Genomic DNA, 22,756 nt, shown 5'->3' with positions numbered 1-22,756 from the left:
AGCTGTCTAACTTGATTCATTTTGATGACGTGTTTGCGTTTCAGCTGTGCACCGAGCATTCTCTGTATACACTCTTTCTCTGTATTCCCTTCTCTGTTCTGTTCAATGTAGCTTTATTGGCTTGACTGTAAGGTCCAGTATTGCTAAAGCATTATAGCAGTAACAACACTGACAATAATAACACAAACATATTATAACAATATGTCAAATAATAACAATAATAACAACAACATTTTTGACCAAATAAAAAATGTATAATTAATTATAATTCTTAATTATACAAATTTGGAAAATATATTTTTGTTTGTTTTACATATGTGTAGTGTTGGGTTGTTAGAAGGGTGGCTTTTTCAACTTGTGTAATTTTTTCATTTTTCAAAATTTGGGATCAGCTTTCAAAATTTGTATGTGTAAATTTTTCGTGTCTGTTTGAATTTTGAACAGTAAAGAAAAAAGTGCACTTCTGTCTCAACCTCAACTGTCATACAGTGACCACACAGCCTTTCCTCTCTGCGCAGCCAGGAGTTTTTATACCTGCCCTGTTCTATGGCCAGGCTGTGGTCACTGAGTCTGTACTTGGTCAGGATCTATCCCTGTTTTTTATCTCTGACAGTCAGGAGATACTCCTCCAATTCATACTCTGTTTTTAGGGCCTGATAGCATTCTAATTTAGTTTAATTTATTTTTCCCAATGTTCCAGGTAGTTATTCTTACTGTTTTTTATGATGTGGTTAATGTTTATATGAGGCTGTAAAGCAGTGCTGGAGCGAGGAGGGTTAAACCTCAGAACCAGCTGCCCGACGGAGCTCTTCTCAGGGTTCAGTTCTTGGCTCTGTAGCACCTTAAACTGCTGTGTTTCTCTGGAACCCATCTTCAAGTGCATCCAGAAATTTAGAGATCTTTTTTGAATGTTTATCAACAGAGGGAATCAGCCTAATTCTGCCCTGCATACATTGGTTGGTGTTTTCCTTTACGACTTCTATGATCATTCTGCAGAATTCCGCATGCAGGACTACTGTTGGATGCTTGTCCCATCTAGTGTAGCTGTCCTCACCGAGTGGACCCCACACCTCACTCCCATACAGCGCATTGGGCTGGATCACACTATCAAACACTTTGCACCAGCTTGAGGTGGGAATGTCAATAATGTGGACTTTCCTCCTCCTCCTCTCTCTCTCTCTCTCTCTCTCTCTTTCTCTCTACACACACAGAAAAATGTGTGAACATGCACTAGCGGAGGAGATTATGAGCAGCCTCAGGACTCAAAACTTTGTTTCATGTAATTATCTTTGGCTTTGATTTTGTCTGTGAAACGTACCCAAGTCAGTTTAGACATATTTTCAGAATGTGATTGCGGATGTGCAAAAGACTAACTGAGCAATTTTCCAGGAAACTTCTTGCTTGAGTAATTTCCTTTATTAATACTTTACTTGTACTTAAGTAAATTATCACCACTGCAGCATTACTCTTACTTAAGAAGGGATTTTCAGTACACTTTCCAATATGGTGAATTGATTGATTAGCTCATAAGGCTGCAGTGGACTGAAGCAGCCCAAGTAATGTTGCAAATTGTTATAATGTTCATACAAGTAAGTGAATTTTTCATGAAACATAAACAGAAGAATTACATGAAAAAAAGCTACAGACCAGTAACAGTGAGGAGCAAAATGAAAACAGCAGATTTTTCCCATGTGCACTATCAACGTGTATTCTAAATGTATTCTGCATTATTCTGAAGATAATACAAGCCATTTCTCTTGAGTGAGAAGCAAATTATGAATGGTACTTTTTACTTATTGTAATGGAGTACATTACTGAATACGTTTAGGACAGTGTATTGAGCATTAAACCATCACTAATCCTTCAAAGTATTCTGCCCAACCCTGCATATACTATAGTTACACATGCTGATTGATATATTGTAGGTACAGACATCTTATGGCTTGGCCAGTATCAGAGGATTTAATGACAATTAAGTATGTCAAACCTCACATTGAAAACTAATGAACTGTGTCCAAATTTGTCCGAGATTGATGAGTAAGGCATTTACTAAATGCTTTCATTTTATCGAAAGTGAAAGCATTTTTGGCTCTGGTACAGCCGGTCCATCCTGACGTGTAGCTGCATATTTCAGCTTTTCCGTGACGGGGCACATATGTATAAATATGTGGACACCAATGACATTGTTCTCATCCAGTGGTGAAGTGGTGTGGAGAGAGCTGCTGCAGACACAGCTCTAACAGCCAACAACCAGGTAAGACTTTATATATTATTAAATTGGTGTTTTTGCATTTCAAAAGTGGAACAATAATTATTTACCAAAATTGTATGATTTTTAAATGTACATGTATTGTTTTCGTCGGAACAAAACCTTGTGTCTCCAAAATTGTAACTTTTCAGGAGAAGGAAAAAACAGTTAACTGTCAAAATACAACAAATATGGAGATACGAGGTTTTGTCCCATATGCTGTGGATGTGGATGTGTGTGTGTGTGTGTGTGTGTGTGTGTGTGTGTGTGTGTGTGTGTGTTTATCTTTCATCATGACGCTTGCATGTAATTAAGTCGCAAACTGGCAGATCACCATCAATTTCTCAGTTGTCGGTCAAGACTCAATCGGCTACATCATAGCCCAGGCCTTTGAAAGAAACTGTTCTAATCCACCATTGAGATCATTAATAGAGCTTTACTTTCAAAATGAACTAGGCAGTGAAAGTGACTGTGGATGAATGACTAACGGCACTGATTTCCGTAGTACCGCAGGCTGAATCCCTGCTGCTCGTGCACTGTGTTTCACTGTTGTAGCAGTCTCCTTGAACTGGCTTTTACAGTGATACAGTCAAAATCTTTAGCAGGTTAAGCTGGGCTGTGCTCACAGGAGATCTATGAATAAATCAACCATGTTTCTTCAGTGACAGTTTTATTCGTACACAAAGTAGACAAGAACACAACAGCTAGACCTCTTATCTGTGATCTTAGTGACTAAACTTATATCAGGAAGGTATATAAACTAATTGGTGCTACCAAATGGAGCCAACTCAGTGTTTAAGGACTGCAAATGTTCCACAGGACATATTAGTTGATCTAAGCTTGAGGAGAAGCCTATAATATCTGATTCAAATTACAAATATATCCTCTTTAATCATCTGTTAACATACAGATTAGTTGTTGGGGACACTAGAATCTCATCTCAGGTCTACATACCTGAAAGAGAAGCATTAAGAACATCAGTGAGTGATTGACAGTATCTAAGTCATCCAGATTTCCTCATTCATGAGGATAACTTTTGACTTATATATACTATTTTATTTATAAAGAGAGTCATCTCATCTCACCATACAGCAGAAAAAAGAGAGAGAGTGAGATAATTACAAGAAATACAAAAGCATGATTTTATTCTGAAGCATCGAGATCTGTGAGAACAGATTCATAATTTTATTTTATAATTGTCTCTTTGTTTGGAAAAATTCAAAAACAATTGTTTAGTAGTTCATTATTGTTTAAAATTTGTTGCGCACACAGTGCTGTGCAAAAATCCTGAGAGCATGAGAGCTGCTCATCCCTGCAGTAAGATTAACATCTTGGCTATCAGAAAAGAGTTTAAAGAAAACAGGTGTGGTTCCTGACATCCTGCTGCATTCCAGCCGTAGTTCTCTCAAGTTGTGCCGTTATTCTGGTTGGCACCATGCCTTCAGGTCTGCGTTTTTTTCTGTATGAGGCAAAATTAATGCCTTTTTTGAAAATCATTCAAACGAAAAAGTTCCATACCCGATATGTTTTCCCGTACATATATTTTTTTTCTCTGAATGTTGCTGGATACTGCATGGACTTCATCACGATCCCATCAGCAGTTCACCTGATTTTATTTAATGATAGGCTGATTAAATGAAGTGTTTATTGAATGGTAACTGTAAATTCCTCAACATAAAATCACTTTCTATGAGATTAAAAAAATGTATCTGTTTATTCTAATGTTAGTGTTTTAACCAATAAGTGCTTTTCATCCAGCTAAAAAGATTACATTTAATTTTCTCAGATGTATATGACCTCTGCACAGTACTTTAATTGTGTATACTCTATTAGGGTTTATAATGTCTTATAAATCTGTTTAAATGTGTAATTCTGTTCTTCCTGGTTTACAGTTTATTTGCTGAATTTAACATATTAGGAAAAAAGTAAAATGTTTTACATTTAGTACAGCTCTGTCTTACTTTCAAACTTTTTTCAGTGTTGTAGATCATCATCTCAGGATGGGGTATCAGCTTCCCCTCTGTTTGGCCGTCCTGCTCTGTATGAGTAAGTACATGCACTGAACATCACAGCAGAAGGGAGGTTAAAGGTCACTAGAGTGGGTTTTACTAGATCTAGGCTTCCGTAGAAGTTCACTGGTTCCACCCGTCCAGTAAAATGTCAGAATTTTTTTGGACCATACTAGTGTAGAAGTGTTCTCTTCCTCATTCGTTTAAATTTGAGGGAGGGCGGCACAAAGAAGTAGACGGAGATATTACACATGTGGCTGACTACATATTCATCTTCATGTCCTGCCCACATTAATTTCCTGCCCGAATAGCCTATTTCACTTGGAAATGCATCATGTGAGGGAAGAAAAATGCTTTCAGATTTTTGATTCAAAGTTGACTTTAAAGATCAGCAGTGAAATGTGAATATTTATAAGGATGTGGAAATGAGTCGGTACTTCATGGATCTTTCTTTCTGTCTCATTCTCTTCCTTCTCTAAAATTAGGTGGGCTGGAGAGGACAAGCGGTCAAGGTAAGCTGACTGTTATTGTTAAAGAAAAGATTTCACATAGTTTCTGTGCTTTTAATTTAAAAGCACTTGCAGTGTCCTCCATTAGAACTTCATCAAGGGTTAAGATGTGATTCTGAATTACTTTATTAATGGTTATTACTATTACTAATCATCAAAATAAAATAATCAATAAACATGTAAATAAAAATGATAACAGTGGCCTGTTGCTTGCCAAATAGTGAGCCCACATTGATCTATACTGTTAAAGCTCAGATCTCGCTCGTTACTGATCTTACTTTATCTTCTTCATCAGTCAGCAATAAATCTAACAGGAAAAGAGCACTCAACTTTTACACACACACACACACGTTTATACATGCACATCTTATTTTAGTGCATTATTCCTGTTTCTTTTGCATATATACAATTTAAGTACACTAATTCCATTTCATTTAAAACTAAGATAAATAAAATAAAATTTAAAGATAAAATGTAAAATTAACCTTTTTTTTCCCCTGATCTGTGAATTTTAGCAAATAAACAGGAATTGTGCATTAAATTGTGCAGATTTATACTCTCTGTAGAGGATATTTCCCCTTATTTTTAATTAGAAAATCAAATAAACATGTCATTTGACCAGGCGCACAAACCTTTACCTAAGACTATATATAATATTTTATATTTTATAAATTTTAATAATTTTGTGTTATTACTTTTTTTGGTGTGAATAGGAAATTATTATCTTTTAAAAAAAGGTGGCGTTCTGCTTTTTGCCTCATTCTTCTTTTTATCTTTAATCTAAAGAAAAAACAAATGTTAACATCACCACGTGTAATTTTAAAGTGACTAGGAGTGATGGAAAAAAGACTTTATAAATACTAAATAATATGATAAAAGAACTGTTAACAATTTTCTTCCAGGTCTACCTTTACCGCTCTTTCCTCCTGGACCTGGTGTGGTTTCACATGCTCTTAGCGGTGATGGAAACTACAGACTGATCTCACTGACCCAGCAACTTCGCTACTTCAGAAGAACGTACAGCCAGTTATACGTAAGTAAAACAACAGATCAGAATGTTTAAATATGTATTCTATTAAATGCCTTTCAGGGTTTTTTCATCCATCCTGAAAATTTGATTGTAAGTTGGGGTGTAAAGTTTGTTCTAAACCTTATGTTGAACTTACATTCAGCTGGTGCAACTGGCTACTAGACTTCACACTTCTGTAGCAGTATGTAGTAGTGTGAAGAGGCTGTATTTGGGGTATGTACTGTCCTTGATGATGGGGAGCGCCTTCCTGATGACCCTGGTGTGGTAAATGTCCTGTGGTAAGAAGGCTGCTCCTGAAATGGGCTGTGCAGTTTTGATCACAAGCTGGAGAGCCTTCCTGGCCTGAGCAGTGCAGTTTCCATACCAGACTGTGATGCAGCTGGTAAGGACACTCTAGATCACATGTGTCAGGCTTCAGTCCTTGTGGACCAAAACACTGCAAAAATCTTTGAAGTGTGAGTCCAAGTTCAGACTCGATTCTGCAAGGAGACTCTGAGACCAGTCTCGATTCTCTGAGGTCCAAGTTTCAAGGTTCTATACATCTGTCAGGTTTGACACAGATTGGATTCTTTAATTACAGAAAAACTTGAAGTCTGAAGGACAGAACTGAAGTGCTACTTACAGTAAATGTATTTAAAGAAAATCTGTAGTACGCATAGCAAGTGTGCTGGCTAGGTAGCATAATAGCTAATCAAGCTAAAGTTTTAACATGTTTTAAAGCAAAGTGAAAACGTCAGCTAGACTAGGTGACAACTGTGCTAAATTAGCCGGTGCACTTCACTGCAGTGCTGATATTGTCTCACCACCACCCAGCAGAACTTGTGTGAAAAGAGATGCTCTGCAACAGTTTCTGTGCTGCTGAATGAGCTTTCACAGTGTTCAGAGTAACTTCAGAATTCAGAAATGCTTTTCTATTTCTCTTTCAGCTCAGTATGGACGGCTTCCTCTCTTTCACGCCCCTCTCCCCTGACACCTTCGTCCAACTTTCGAACATTGATATCATCGCTCCACTGTGGACCGACATTGACATGTACACCAGAGGAAACGTCTCCTATGAGCAAGCCACAAGCGGTCCTCTTCTGCAGACAGCCACAAACGAAATGAACCGGATGTTCCCTGGTTTCACTGCTTCCTGGGTCTTTGTGGCCACCTGGGAGAAGATGGAATTTGAGCCTGATACAGGAGTAAGTGCTTGTCTTTAGAATTCAGTCACTGCCTGTATGCCATCAATTTTTAACATTTATCATTCTTCTCTTGAAGGAGGTGACTTTCCAAGTAGTCTTGGTCTCAGATGTTCAAGGCCGCACTTTCATTCTGATGAACTATGGTCCCATTCCAGCTGCTAATTCAGAACCCTGGAAGGTAAGAGGAGCAAGTTCATGCATGTTTTTACTAATTTTATGATGCTAAATTTCAAAATGACATGGCTAAATAAAATTGTATTTACTATGCTGCTATGTGTATTTAAATGTTTCTTTATAGGCTGGCCTTCAGACACAGGAGAACTACCAAAATTTCACCATTCAGATACCTCTGGGCAGCATAACTACAAGTACTAATGTTGGAATACCTGGTCGCTGGGCTTTCCAAGTCTCCGGTGCAACATTTGGTAAATGTCAAGTCTTTGCGCTTATGTACAGCTTCTTAAACCCTTTTCAAGAAGAGTATTTTGGGATGTGTAGAACAGGGGTTACCCTTGTGGACAGAACCAGGTTGGGGGTCTTGACCTGCTCCTAAGGGGGTCACAAGATAAACAAAAGAAAATGGTTTAAATAAGAACAAGCACTGCTAAATAGCTCCACCTACAGGCCACAGAAGACAGGCTAATGTGGATTAAGAATTTCTATTGGCTAACCTCATTACTGAGCGAGGGTCTTAACTGACCACTAAATTAGGCTCAGTGCATGAGTAGACGCACCGTTCTTCTTCTGTAACCGCTGTCATTTTCACACTGGTGTTTTATAGGGGGTGAAGATGGGGTCGTGAAATATTTTAACCCTAAAAAGTGTTGCTCTGCAAAGTTAAAAACAGTTAAAAAAGGTAAAAAACAGGCCAGGATTGTTAAATTATAGGCCCTTGGGCTTAAATGTTGGAAGGGCTCCAACCTGGCTACCTTGATGGTATATATATATTTCTATATATTTGTCTTGTTTATTTAATTTTTTGTAAGATCATTTTGAATGTTCTGACCAGTCTGAGGCTTGTAGTGTACTAAAATACTGAGTGTGGGTTTTAACATAGTATAGCATTAATCCAACAATGAATGCAATACTTAATTATTAATGCATAAATTAAAATAGATTTTTTTGACCAGGGCACACAAACTTTTGCATAAGACTGTATATGATGTTTTAAATTCTATACACTTTCATTTTTTTGTGCCGTTACTTTGTACTTCTATGGTGTGAATGGGAAATTATGATCTTGTTAAAAAAAGGTGACATGTTCTGCTTTTTGCCTCATTCTTCTTTTTATCTTTAATAGAGAAAAGCAAATGTTAACATCACTGTTTCAATCTCTACATGTAAAGTCAGTGTGATTAACAGTGATAGAAAAAAGACTAAGTAAAATGATGACATAATTGTTAGCAATTTTCTTCCAGGTTCATCTTGGACTCTGTTCCCGCATGGACCTTCTGTCGTTTCACATGCTGTTACCGGTGATGGAAATTACAGACAGATCCAGCTGAGCCCGCCACTACAGTACTTCAGAAGATCGTACAGCCAGCTCTATGTAAGTAAAACAACAGAGAAGAATGTTTAAATATGTTTTCTATGAAATGCCTTTCAAGGTTTTTCCATCCTGGATTAATAGGAGCAAAACAATAAAAGGTTTATCTTTTAAAATATATATTTAAATAATAAAGATACTATAGCACTGCTTGTGCCACCCCGGGCTCAGGAAGGACGCTGGAGGCAGGGTTCAGGGTCACAGCATCCATTTAACTTTAATTTTCGTTCCAAACAAACACAAAACAAGGCAAACAACCAAAACCTAAGCTCACCGCTTTTCAGTGGCTTCAGAACTAGACATTTCAGTCCTTTTCTCACTCGAACTTTTCAGGTCTTCACTCTGTTGTCGTTGCTGCTGCTCGTCCCTCTCTCTCCCTCTGTTTTCTCTCTGCTCTTTTAACAAGGAGCTCACGCTGCCAGGCAGCACCTGAGCCGAGAGGGAAAGGGAGCTCATTGTTCCGTCTCCGTCACCACCCCTGCTCCACATCTCAGCCGCCTGGATCAAACTTGAGATGTAGCGAAGCAGCCTCCCTGCAGAACAGGTGGTGGTGCCTGGGCGGTGGAGCTAGGGACTCGCATCCAGCCTTCGTGCCTCTCGTGGTCGTCATCACCGTCGTCCCCTCTCTGGCGGCTGACATCCTCCTCCTGCCGTCACTCGCGTCCCTTTGCGGTGTTTGGGATTCACATCAGGGTCGGGTGGGAACGGCCACATTCCATAGATAAATGATAGCCATAAACGTTATCTTCTCAGGGAAAGTGCCCCAATGCTACTTTTCCATACATTTAAGTCTCGTGAGAATGATGTAAGACTGACACTAATATAGCCCTTTTCAACAAAAAGATTTCATTGTTAGGTTGACAATCACAGGGAAAAATGCTTTTCTATTTCTCTTTCAGCTCAGCATGGACGGCTTCCTCTCTTTCACGCCCCTCTCCCCTGACACCTACGTCCAACTTTCGAACATTGATATCATCGCTCCACTGTGGACCGACGTTGACATGTACACCAGAGGAAACATCTCCTTCGAGCAAGTCACAAGTGGTCCTCTTCTGCAGACAGCTACAAATGAAATGAACCGGATGTTCCCTGGTTTCACTGCTTCCTGGGTCTTTGTGGGCACCTGGGAGAAGATGGAATTCGAGCCTGATACAGGAGTAAGTGCCTGTCCCTAGAATTCAAATAGTGTCTGTATGCCAACAGTTTTTCACATTGATCATTCTTCTCTTGAAGGAGGTGACTTTCCAAGTAGTCCTGGTCGCAGATGTTCAAGGCCGCACTTTCATTCTGATGAACTATGGTCCCATTCCAGCTGCTAATTCAGAACCCTGGAAGGTAAGAAGAGCAAGTTCATACATGTGTTCACTCATTTTATGATGCTACATTCCAAAATGGCATGGCTAAATATAATTTATTTATTATGCTGTTAAGTGTATTTAAATGTTTCTTTATAGGCTGGCCTTCAGACACAGGAGAACTACCAAAATATGACCATTCAGGTACCCCTAGGGAGCCTGTCAACAAGTACTAATGTTGGAATACCTGGTCGCTGGGTTTTCCAAGTCTCCGGTCCAGCGTTTGGTAAATTTCTTGTTATTTTATCATTAAGCAGACTTCCTATTTGATTCATCTTCTGTTATTTCTGTAATCTTTACACTGGTGTGTGTGAGGTGGCCTGCCGGGGTGTGGGGAAGGGGGAAGATGGGGTTGTGAAATATTTTTACCCCAAAAAGGGTTGCACTGTGCTAAGGTTAAGAACAAGCCTGGATCATTAAATTATAGGCCTGAGGCTTGTGGCATATACAACTATGATCAGGTTGTCCAATTGGTTCTAGAAACAAACCTCTTGAATGAAACATTTCCATTACAGTATAAATATGATAAAGTAATTTATTTGATGTCATCCAGGGGGAACTGAATTGGTCTGCCTTGGTTAAATAAAGACAGTAGAAGTTGAAAACCAATACATTTTCCAAACACACTGTGTCCTGCTATGGCATGATATGAGGTTATAGTCCGTTGTTGACAGACAGTAGTGCATTTATAATACCATCCAACACCCTATAGTGGTTCAAAACAAACAAAACAATAACAAGATTGTGCATACATTAACACGGAACACAGGTAAGCTCAATACTGAGTGAGGGTCAACCATGAATTCACCTCTTACTTATAATGCATGAATTAAAATCAGACAGCTGAGATGTACATAACATAGACGAGGAATAATAATTGCTAATTGCACATGCCCAGATGACCCATAGGATGATCCAGGCCTGATTACTAACCTGGGTTAATCAAGTATAGCATGATGCTATTGAAAGAACATTGTTATAACACTTTGGTATTACTTACACTGTAATTTGGCATTCTTGAACGGCATCCTCTGTAAGTACAGGTCAAAGTAGTTATCTTTAAATTGCTGAATATTAAATTTACAGAAATTACAGAATCTGAAAGCAACTTTTCCAGACATTACCCCACATTTACACCACCTTTTACAGATGAGGTGATTTGCACCGATTCATTAGCATTTTCCTTTTCCCCACACTTTCACCTTTCTAAAATTTGAGTTTATCTGAAAAAAAATTCACAGTTACTGATTTTAACAATTAGGTGGGGTCTGGATAGAAAAAGTGCAATAATTCCAGAACAAATAAAAACATTTAAAATAAATACTCATAAAATGTGACTGTCTCTATTTTGGCTCACTAATTTAGTAAACATGAAGAAACATGAAATTTAAACTCACTGTGTTATTAACAGTGATGATTCTCATCTTTCTTCCAGTTCCAACTACGATGTTTCCCATTATGCCTTTTGCTAGTCGTCTTCCTTTCTATGATGGAGATTCTATTTTGGTCCAGCTTGACCGGCCATTCACCTACTTTGGATCATCCCACTCACAATTATATGTAAGTAAAAGAACAGGATTTTCAGAATTTAAAGATGTATTCTGTTATGGTGAATTCCTGGATTATCCACAACCTCACTCAAGGCTGGAGCGGGTAATGATGAAAACGGATGGACCAGTAGCGCTTCAGGCCGATTACTGTGGGCTAACAACACAGCAAAAATGCTTTTTCTAACAGTAACTGTCACAAATAAGTCGGTATTTGTTTTTTTTTACGGCGTACATAAGCAGCCCGTGTCTTCACGTGGTACAGTCCCAGATTGTTAGCTAATTGCCTATCAAACTTAGTGCAGTTGATTTCATGTTTCTTAAGAAGGTGCTCAGAGCCTTTGGAAGCTAAACAACCCCTCAGCATCACAAATTCACCACCATATTTAAAAATGGGGAAAATTCTGTTCTGCATGACTCTATCTTTTTCTGTTTTTAAATACTCATCTATTGCTCTATATTTCATTAATGTCGGGACAACACTTCATATCTGCATTTTTCTCCTTTTTTTCAACATAATTATAAAACACCAGCTGCTCTTCACGTCATGTTAAAATTTTATGAACAGGCCAGTAGAAATGCTCGAAAAATGCCTGTAATAAAGTCTTTTTTACTTTAATTTTCATTCCAAGTTATTCATGGTTTTTTCCTTCTCCTGTAAAGTTAAAGTATTGAGATGAAATGTCTGTGGACATTCCTAGATTCAGACCATTTTTAAAAGTGAAGAATAGGTTAGAAAATATTTTTAGCAAAGTTTTTTCTTTGAAGTGACATATGTTAAAAGATTCAAAAAATAACTTATCAAGCAACTATAAAAAACTCAGTGCTCTGAAAGCTACAAACTATAGTCGGCTAGAAAATATGAATTATAAATAATAACTAACTAGAACCTTTTTTTTCTTACAAAACAAACAAATGTCTGAGCTTTCATGCAGTCTTAGAAAACTTTTATTTGTGACTTGATATTTGTAATTATTTCTCTCTCAGTTCGGTATGGATGGTTTCCTGTCTTTTGAGTACATCTACAGTGATGGCTACTACTCACTGACAAACAAAGACATGATCGCGCCACTGTGGACCGACATTGACACCTACTCCAGAGGAAATATCACCTACGAGCAAGCCACAAGCGGTCCTCTTCTCCAGCTAGCCACATACGCAGTTAGGCGTTATTTCCAACAGTCAGACTTCACTGCTTCCTGGGTCTTCGTCGGCACCTGGGATAAGGTGGAATTCGAACCTGATGTCGGGGTAAGTGTCTGTCCTTAGAGTTCAGTGTCTGCATTGAAGCTGACAACTTTTAACATCTTTCTCCTCTTGAAGGAGGTGACTTTCCAAGTAGTCTTGATCTCTGGTGGGAATGACGCCTCTTATATCCTGATGAACTATGGGAACATGCCTGCTGATCCAGAGTCCTGGATGGTGAGAGGATCATTCTAGTTTTTAATAATGTTATGGTGTTTCAAGTAAGTAAGCCACATGTAATGGTTATAACTATGTAATCTAAGTTTATTTAAATGATTCTTTCTAGGCTGGCTACATGACGGCAAACAACGGCAATCGTTTCACCATTCAGGCAGCCAGTACCTCTGACCTGCGTAGAACCACTAACGTCGGAATGCCTGGTCGCTGGGCTTTCGAAGTTAACGGTACAGTCACTAGTGAATTTACTGTTATTTTACCTTTGGTTTAATGTGTAGTTGAGTGTGTAACATGGCAGTTTTTCAAAATAGTTGTTATACTATAACAGTTGTTTAGTCTTTTATTGCTAAAGTGAAATTTCAGAAAAGACTAACTCACTATATCCCTATAACACAACTGGTGGGTTATGTACTGTATCTGTACACCTCTGTTACACTTACAATTAAGAGGGATCTGATAAAAAAAAATGGAACGATAAAACTCATGTTCAGAATAACTATTCATAAAAGGTGACACTCTAATCTTCTGCCTCAGTCTTCACTGGTCCAGTACTCTTGGTGGGGACTATATATATATATTTACACTGTTATTGCTAGTAAAGCAAAAAGAATAATAACACAATGATTCCAAACATTCTTCCAGCTCCATTCAGGCTGTTCTTCCCGGTTCTACCTGGTGCTGTTCGTACTGTTACCTATGATGGAGGTAATACACTGGTCCAGCTCAGCCAGCCATTCTCCTACTTTGGAAGAGACTACACACAATTATATGTAAGCAAAAGAACAAAATTTTTAAAAACGATTTTAGACGTATTCTGTTGCAGTGCCTTCCAGGATTATTCACAGCCTCAATTAATATGAGCGAGATAGTAAAACATTTTAAATATAAATGTTTTTATAGTGATCATAGTGATATTATTTCTTATTATCATACCACTGTACATGAGAAATAACATCTTTAACACAAATAATAAACAAACAAATAAATAAATAATCATCCAGAAAATGATAGCACTTTGACAGTTATACATTTTTTCTTTGCCAGAATAACATCATTCAGTGTTTCTTTGTAATGTGTGATATGGAACACTTAGTAGGAAACAAGACCATTCCTACTTCTTTACGTTCTTCAGAGTTCTTAATTCTCGCTATTGGACCATCCTATTTATTTCAACCCAGTTTTTCAGGGGAGTTTTAGGTGATAAGGTTGACTTTTATTTATAGGATATGGGGGAATACTTTGGATCATTGTCCTAATGGAAGATCCAATGATGACCAAGCTTTCTTGGACAGGTTTTCTGGATGTTCCAAATCCATCTTTGATACTTATACCTTAAGGTTCAGTGAAATATGAATGACACCAACTGGCTTGACAAAGCTGTTGCTATGGAACCCCAGGTTGTTGCTAAGGTGAAAAAGAGTAATTTGATTAGTCCCAAAAGAACAGGCACATTATTATTGTATAGGTCTCATGTTCCATGTTCCTGCAAAGTTGTCTTTGTCAAGCCAAATGAACAAGTAAAATGAAGATTTAAATTAGAGATTTTTTAATGCTATTTTTTTTCCATATTTCAAACTGATCAGGCTAATAAACGACAACCAAACTGGTTGCTCTGAATGCAATAGTGTGTAGACCCATAGTTTATGATTGTAAAGATTATACAAGAAAAGTTTCTTGGGTCTCATAAACAGTATTTGGTGTAAACAAATGTAAAAACCAAACCCTCTTTTTCCCTACAAGACAGGACAAAATGCTTTAATTACAGGGCACCTCAAAAAGATGAGATGTTTAGCTGCTGCTTTCATGTTGTCTTTAAGCGAAGTTCATTATCTAAAATATATTTCTAATTATTTCTTTTTCAGCTCAGCATGGATGGTTTCCTTTCTTTTGAGTCCCTCTCCTTTGACGGCTATGTCCCAATTACGAGCAAAGATATCATCGCTCCACTGTGGACTGATATTGACACTTACACCAGAGGAAACATCACCTACCAGCAAGCAACAAGTGGACCGCTTATAGCACAAGCTACAGCAGAAATTAGACAGATGTACCCCAGGTCCAACTTCACTGCTGCCTGGGTCTTCGTTGGCACCTGGGAGAAGGTTGAATTCGAACCTGATGTAGGGGTAAGTGTCTGTCCTTAGGATTCAGTCGCTGCCTCCAAGCCAACATTTCTTAACATCTTTCTCCCCTTGAAGGAGGTGACTTTCCAAGTTATCTTGATCTCTGATGAAGACAGTGACGTCTCTTTTGTCCTGATGAACTACGGTCAAATTCCAAATGATCCAGAAGCCTGGATGGTGAGAGAAGCACGTTCATGCATGTCTTTACTGATTTCAGTGCTTCATAACGTTTAACATTAACAACATTAATTTTATTAAAATTATTTTTTTAGGCTGGCTATCAGACAGAGGACAACGCCTATCAGTTCAGGATTCAGGCGGCCAGTACCGCTGACCTGTCCAGAAGTTCTAATGTTGGAAGGCCTGGCCGCTGGGCTTTCCGTGTTGATGGTACGATCTCTAGAGAATTAACTAACCCTCTGCCCCTCCAGCTCCTGCTTCCATTTGCCAAATATGAAGACAGAGCCAAACAGACCATAGCATATCACTTATATGTGGGCTTAAGCTGTACATTTCATAAACGGTCCCAAAGAAACAGTTTAGCCTTTTATGTTGGTAATTTTTCCACATGTTGGGAGCATCATGCCATTACAAACATGAACAAAATACTGCAATAGGCATACAGTCATATGCAGTAGTTGAACAACCCCAGTCAAATGGAATGTTTTGTTGATTTTCTGATTTTTCTGCAAATTTTAATGCACAATTTCTGTTTCTATGCTGAACTGAACATATTGGGCAAAAATAAAATGCATCATAATATTTGCTCTGTGAAACTCATCAAGTAAATAGTAAATGTGCATTACAATGTGCAGAAGTGTGTTCTCTGTAGAGAATGCTGTGACATATTGTCACTTAGAAAATCAACAAAGCGTCATTTGACCAGTGACACGCAAACTTTTGCACATGACTATATATCTAAAAATATAGCGTTGCAGTAAGTAATTTGTGTCTCACTAAGTGGCTGTTCAATATTAGACTGTGAAACAATTCACAAAAATATATTATGGCTTAATGTCATTTAAATATTAAAACCTTTGTTCAACTCACATGAAACAACTATTTCACTGTATCACTATAATGATAATAGTGATGGCACGGATAATCTTTATTAGAGGAAATTAATGTTTTAATGCCAGTAACTGTAATGTAATTTACAGTGATGTAACTATGACGTGCCTGACCATGCCATTCTGTGTCTGTCTGTCTGTCTATCTTTCTCTCTCTCTAGCCTGTGGGGTTCTGAACTGCAGTGCAAATGAGGTGTGCGTAGCAAGATCTGGACTTTATGGCTGCGCCTGTACAAGTAACAGTCAGAGATCCAATCCCGAAACTTTTGGTATGTTTCATTTTAAAATGGAATTTTTGAATTCATTGTAAGTACTAAAGAGTAGTCAGTAAGATACATCTGTCTTTAAAGTTTCATTAATGGGGCAAAATTCATTCTTAAGGTTTATGTTCTGCAAGCATTACACTGAAAGTTTCACCAGATATGTCCTAGTGCTCACTTTACAGGTGAGGAAAATAGCCATTTAAGGTTGATGCAAAAACGTGGTCATTTCTGTCATTTAATGATATGTAAAGAACGTGATCTAACAAAGCCACAAATTCATAGATTTTTGTTTAGTCTCCCAATTTTTCATAACAGGAAAATGCATAAATATGAATTTAAAGTACACATCAGTCCTGTTTTATTGTTAATCTGATTAAATAAAACAATAATAAGCTGCTGCTGAACTCTGAATGAGCTAGCATGTTCACTTGAAAAAACAAGAACAAGAAAGGAAGCTTCTTGCGTATTTTATACAGTGATAGAAACAGCAGCACACAGAAAGCATTTCTCCATACATTTCTCTCTTCATTCCAATCAAACAGAATCTCACCTGACTCCATGGGTTTAATCAGTTGGTCTCAGTACTCAAACAGTGGAGTGGATAGATGAGGTCTGCCCCTGCTTGATAGGAACTACTAGCTACTAGTAAAAGCTAGCTAGAAAAGCTAGCAGAGACCGCTTGTTATAGTATTTAACTGAAGTCATTTTAAGAGAAATGTCTGTCTGACACTGTTTACTCCGTTTTTTCAGATGTCTCTGAGAGTTGTGTCGGCACAAGTAGGTCAGTGTCTCTGTCCCGCTGCCAGCTCTTTGAAGCTGGATTTCCTGTAACCGTCCTCCATCTCAATGATCCCTCATGCAGAGGGCTGGCCCAGAATGGCAGAGTGACGTTCCGTTTTGACGACAATACTTGTGGCTCAATCCTGGAGGTACAGTATAGGCTGTCTCCAAAGAGAGATAAGGGCATAAAACCTTTTTATGTAATAAAAACAATTAAAAAGTAAGTAAAAGAACCAACTTAGATAATAGACAACAAGAAAAACGAAAAATCTTGAAAATAAAATTATTCAGTAAGACAGAAAAATGAAATGGAGTAATAGTTTTGTAATGTATTCCGGTTCGCTGGTGCACTGCAGCAAAAAAGCAGATTTTCTCAGAACTCTAGGAACCTAACGGGTGATCCAGTCATTACAGCAGATCTGATAGAGACCATAGATGTGATGCAAGATGCCGTATGGCTGGAGAACTTTTTCATACAAAGTGCAATGATGAGTGCTATAAGAGTCTCCATTAATTAATCTTGGAGCGGAGTGATAGATTGAATCTAGCCGTTTAAGGCTAGTCTATGAATGTCTACAGCCTACATCACCGTTCCATCACGTCTAGGATGGATAATAAGTGTCCATGATCTCACATAACATAGCGGTATGAGAGTGTGAAGAGCTGAAACATGCAGCCACTGTTGCTTCCACTATACTTTGACGATGAAAACTACAAACTGTGTTGAACTTATTTTCATTTTCACCCTGCGTTCACAAGATTTCATGTTCAAGTTAAATGAACCCTGCATTCTTATGATGACAATGATGTTGTAGAATCACTGATGAAGCTTATTTTTCTCAAACTGTAACATGTCTTTTAGGTTAATTCAACACACTTCATCTACAAGAACTCCATTCAGTCATTCTCGAGTGTTGGACCAAGGAGTGTGGTCAGTCGTGACAGCTGGCTGAACCTCAACTTCTCCTGTGTGTACCCGCTCATCCAGAGCATCTCTGCACCCATGACCTTCCAGGCTATTGATAGGTAGCAATATTTGTATCACCAGCAGACAATCTTTCTAAATCTTTGATAAATGTTCTTCAAATGATAATTTTTTTTTCCACAGTGTGATCAACAAGAAGCTGCCAGGTACACTGGGTACATACCAGATCCGCATGGTGCCCTACTCCAATGCTCTTTTCACCGCTCGTTTATCCGGTACTGTCACGCTTTATGTGAACCAGCAGGTCTTCATGGCTATAGAGGTGGATGGAGTCGACAGTCAGGTGTTCTCCACTGTGATGGACAGCTGCTGGGCCACTCCTTACAATGACCCAAACTACTACGTCCGCTGGGATCTGATCACCAATGAGTAAGAGGAATATAATCAAGTATCTTTGTAAACATGAGCTTAGGTTTCTGACAGGAGATGATCTTAGTTGCTCTGAGAGGCCTGATAAAATATGGTGTCAGATGGTGTTTGTGATGTGTGGCGATCTAATCTGCCGTTTTGTTTGAAAAAAATTGCTGTATTGAAGGTCCTAAGAATCAGCATGAGCAGCCTACATTTCCCAAATCTTTAATTCTTCTCTCGCCCTCCAGGTGTCCTAACCCTAAAGATGGCACAGTGGAGGTGTTGCAGAACGGAGTCTCGATATCCAGCCGCTTCTCTTTCAGGATGTTCACCTTCACTGGTGTCAACAGAAATTTCTACCTGCACTGCAAGGTTCACCTATGCCTGGTGAATGGAGGTCAATGTGCACTGGTGAGTTTTACATCATCCAATTAGCCAGTCACTGGCCAGTTCTGTAGAACACATTACTTTTTATTTCAGTTTTGGCGATGCTGATACAGGTCTTTCACAAAAGAATAGTTAAAATACACTGTTGAAAAAAATTCTGGGGAAAGAAAAGTCCAGCAGCAGGGGTGTCAGGCAAAACCTGATAATTACCACATACACACACATACACACACATTTTCACATTTATCCTTCTGGGTCGCGGGGGGAAGCTGGAGCCTGTCCCAGTGGTCATTGGGCAGACGGCAGGATACACCCTGGACAGGCCACCAGTCCATCGCAGGGCAGACAGACAAACATATACATTCACTCACACATTCACACCTAGGGGCAATTTAGTATATCCAATTGCCCTGACTGCATGTCTTTGGCCTGTGGGAGGAAACCGGAGTTAATAATTAACAGTAAAAGTTGATTTTTTTAACCATGCTGGTAAAAATTTGTAAAATGACAATCATTTAAGCCATTCAATTTTTTAGAAATATTTAAAAATGAGAAATTATTCTGACATTGTTTTTAACGATACAGAAAACAATTAAACCACTAAAATAAGTGCAAATGTCTGTGAAATAAAAGTTATCAACTGTTTGTGTGAATCTACATTCTATTTCTATAAATGTTAGCAAGACTACCCTTAAAAAGAGTTTATGAATGGTTTAAAATTAGTGTATTAATGCTTATTTATCAGTCCATAAACACCCTGAAAATCATCAATAAGCAGTTACAGCACATAAAAAGGGCAACAGTGACTATTAGTGTTTGCCTAATGGCCTAATAGCCATTTTTCTGTTTTCAATTTTTCTGCCCTCATTTATTGATGTGATATAACTGTTAATTAATGTTTTATCTGAGGTGTTTATTATCTAACAGACAGCCATTAATAAACTAATTTTAGACTATTTACAAGGACAGTTTTAACTCTGAACTGATATCCTGTAAATTAACAACAGCAGTTTTAAAATACAGTATATGTATGTTTATTTATATGCATTCACTCTTTTTGTCAACATATGGGTATTGACCATTACATTTTACAGTACTTTCACAGTAAAACTACAATGCAAGATAGCACTTGCTGAAATATTATCTGGACTGACTCTCATGTTTGATTTTCTTTCTCAGCCCTGTGATGATGATGATGGTGATGAGGATGATGGGCATCCTTTTGTCAGAAGACGCAGATCTGTGGACTTCCATGACACAACATCCATCAGCATGAGCTTCTAATTTACTCTGTTGACCCTTGCATTTGTTGTTAAACGGCTATGCTATAATTTCTTTTTCCTTTATTTTCATTGCTGTTGTTAATTCCTATATGAATTCAAAAGGTTACTACCTAATTACTTACCTTTCTGAGGACAAAAAGTATTCATTATAATTAAACTGCAGTTTGTAATTTCAAGAATGTTTTAACATTCTTGAAATTTGGGTTCTGGACATTTGGGTATGATTGTTGATTAATTCTGTTGAATTATCAGTGAAATAAACATCTTAAGCATTTTATTTCTATTTTTATTTTAGAATTACAATTCTCTTCTTTTCATTACTATTATTAGTAGTAGTGTTCCATTTATTTGTAAAGAACTCTGATCCCAAAAGGTTGACTTCGAGGCTGCTGTTTGAAGGATACCTAACAGTATTCATACAAAACTGACGCATTTGTTTCATCTGAATAGCACAAACATACAGTCATAAGTTTGGCCACCCCTAGGCCAATGACATGTTGATTTTCTATGTGAAATAAGTTCATCCTCTACAGAGACACACTGCACAATATTATGCACAATTACTGTTTATTTGCTGAATTTAACATAAATGAAAACCAAAAAAGCATAAAATGTGGCCTGTGTAAAAGTTAAAATATAAAACGTTTAAGTAGAAATTGTGCACTGAAATTAGCAGGAAAATGCCATGTTTAAATGTGTTCTCTGAGGATGTGTTAGCTTATTTTTATTAGAAAATCAATAAAAAGTCACTGGTGGTCAAACTTTTGCATGGTCTAGCTCTTAATAGCTTTTACTCAATGTGTACAATTTAAACTACTACAACCTTCTGATGGACTACCTAATGCACGTGTTTTTAAAATAACTGAGATTTGAGCAATACTGGCATCAGAATATTTCCAACAAAATGTTGGTGAAATTTGGAGAAACAAAACAGGCTTATTTCTACAACATTTTCTAAAAGTAATAATAAAATACTGCCCATTTAACTAAAGCAGTAAAGGTTTATAATGCTTTAGAATTGTCTTGGCTAATGAAAATGATTTCTTTCAATATATTTCAAGTTTTGTGTACAAATGTATGTAAAATGGCATGTAGATTAGTTTACATTAGTAATTATATCGATCTGAATATATACACACTTTTTCAATAGATACTATCAGCAGCTTTGTGGACATATAGATCATGTCCCCTAATGAGCAAGCCGAGGGCAACAGTCACAGGAAAAACAAAAAACAAAACAAAACAAAAAAAACTGCCAATGAGCATGTAGAAGAAACAATGATCGAGACCAAGACTCAAAAGGGGAACCCATGGTCAATTAGTCAATTAATTATATCACTAATATAACACTGCAAATCCCACAGAGACACTAAAGGAATTTAGTAGTGGTGATAGTCAGATAAACAAAGACTACCGTTATATTCCTACTGAGGACAGGGACAGTAACAGAAGGTTGATGGTGCACACAAAAAGGATGCCGAGAGCAGCAATATGTAAACATAACTTCTGAAGATGTAATTAAGCACTTTAGTAGGACACAAAACATAAAACACTACACTATAACAAATGATGAAGTAAAACAGGCTAGATGGACAGTCTGTCTAGCAGGAAGGCTAAAGATGGCCCCAAAGAAAAGAAAGAAATGAAAAAACAAATACTAGTTAGAACACTAGACAGTTAATTTACCTTGCCACTCACTGGTAAATAAAAGAAATCTGCCTGCTGATACACTATTGTCAGTTCTCCAAAATAAAATGGGTGGTACCTACAGGAAGCAGAGATTGACACACTGATGAACGATGAGTGATAAACCAACCCACAAAAGAGAGAGAAAGCCAAAAGAAAGAAATGAAAGCAAAAAAGATGGGAGAGAAAACAAACATGCAGAGGCACTGACAGGTTACATTACTGTGAAAGTGAAGGTTTAGGTTGCAGAGATGACCATTAAATCACCAGTAACAGTAGTTTTAATACAATTCCGCTAGTAATTACCTTTTTAAAATAACATATTAGTATTTTTTTTTTTTATTTAACTGTGACAGAAAACAGTTACCTTTTTTTGTATTCTGATTACGTTGTTACATTATTCAGTTACTACTCAGGTCTGATTATCTGCCTAAAATCTACCTAAAATGTTAGAACAAGGCATAAGAGAAGTTCAATATAGTACATTATCCATTAACTCCAGATAAGAAAACAGTATTACAGATAGGGGTGGGGGGAAAAATCAATTCTTAGATGCATCACAATGCGGACGTGGATGATTCTGAATCGATGCACAAATGTCAAAAATCGATTTTCTAAATTTTAATTAATAACGTAATGTTGACGGAACGCAAAAGGCGGAACTTTGCCAAGTGCGGAAGCGCAGCGCCCGGACAGTCTGTGGCGTGCACATTACATTAAAAGCTAGTGCAGAGGTCGCAACCCAAACATTAATAAGAGTCACCTTGTGCTTTCAACAAAAATCAAACCACCTTGGGAGCCACAACAATTTGAGTTCATTTTACCATCTTGGCTGTACATGTGTCTCAGTACATGCTAATGTACTAGTACAGGCTGAAAATATAATAAAAACAAAAACGCAGACTTACTTTGCTCTGCTTTAAGCTTTGGCTCAGCTGTAGCTGCTTTTTTTCTTGCATCACCACAGTTTCTTGTAAA

At 37.7% G+C, this 22,756-nt stretch overlaps 1 protein-coding gene across 1 annotated transcript; it reads left to right on the top strand.

Moving 5' to 3' along the window:
* Nucleotides 1-2,155: 2,155 nt before the first annotated feature.
* LOC118809690 lies at nucleotides 2,156-20,369 on the top strand. Its single transcript, XM_036573214.1, has 25 exons — nucleotides 2,156-2,254; nucleotides 4,227-4,294; nucleotides 4,743-4,769; nucleotides 5,669-5,799; nucleotides 6,723-6,980; nucleotides 7,057-7,158; nucleotides 7,279-7,405; nucleotides 8,399-8,529; nucleotides 9,426-9,683; nucleotides 9,760-9,861; nucleotides 9,981-10,107; nucleotides 11,317-11,441; nucleotides 12,416-12,679; nucleotides 12,752-12,850; nucleotides 12,960-13,077; nucleotides 13,493-13,620; nucleotides 14,713-14,976; nucleotides 15,049-15,150; nucleotides 15,246-15,363; nucleotides 16,205-16,312; nucleotides 17,057-17,235; nucleotides 17,949-18,112; nucleotides 18,195-18,440; nucleotides 18,671-18,833; nucleotides 19,989-20,369. The coding sequence occupies exons 2-25, from the start codon at nucleotides 4,249-4,251 to the stop codon at nucleotides 20,091-20,093; spliced, it is 3,492 nt and encodes a 1,163-aa protein (XP_036429107.1). The 5' UTR covers nucleotides 2,156-2,254; nucleotides 4,227-4,248; the 3' UTR covers nucleotides 20,094-20,369.
* Nucleotides 20,370-22,756: the final 2,387 nt, after the last annotated feature.

The sequence above is a fragment of the Colossoma macropomum genome, unplaced genomic scaffold (genome assembly GCF_904425465.1).
Source record: "Colossoma macropomum unplaced genomic scaffold, Colossoma_macropomum, whole genome shotgun sequence".
In the NCBI taxonomy this organism is placed as follows: Eukaryota; Metazoa; Chordata; class Actinopteri; order Characiformes; family Serrasalmidae; genus Colossoma; species Colossoma macropomum.
The sequence above is the reverse complement of the archived record's forward strand: the minus strand, read 5'-3'. Positions and strand labels throughout refer to the sequence as shown.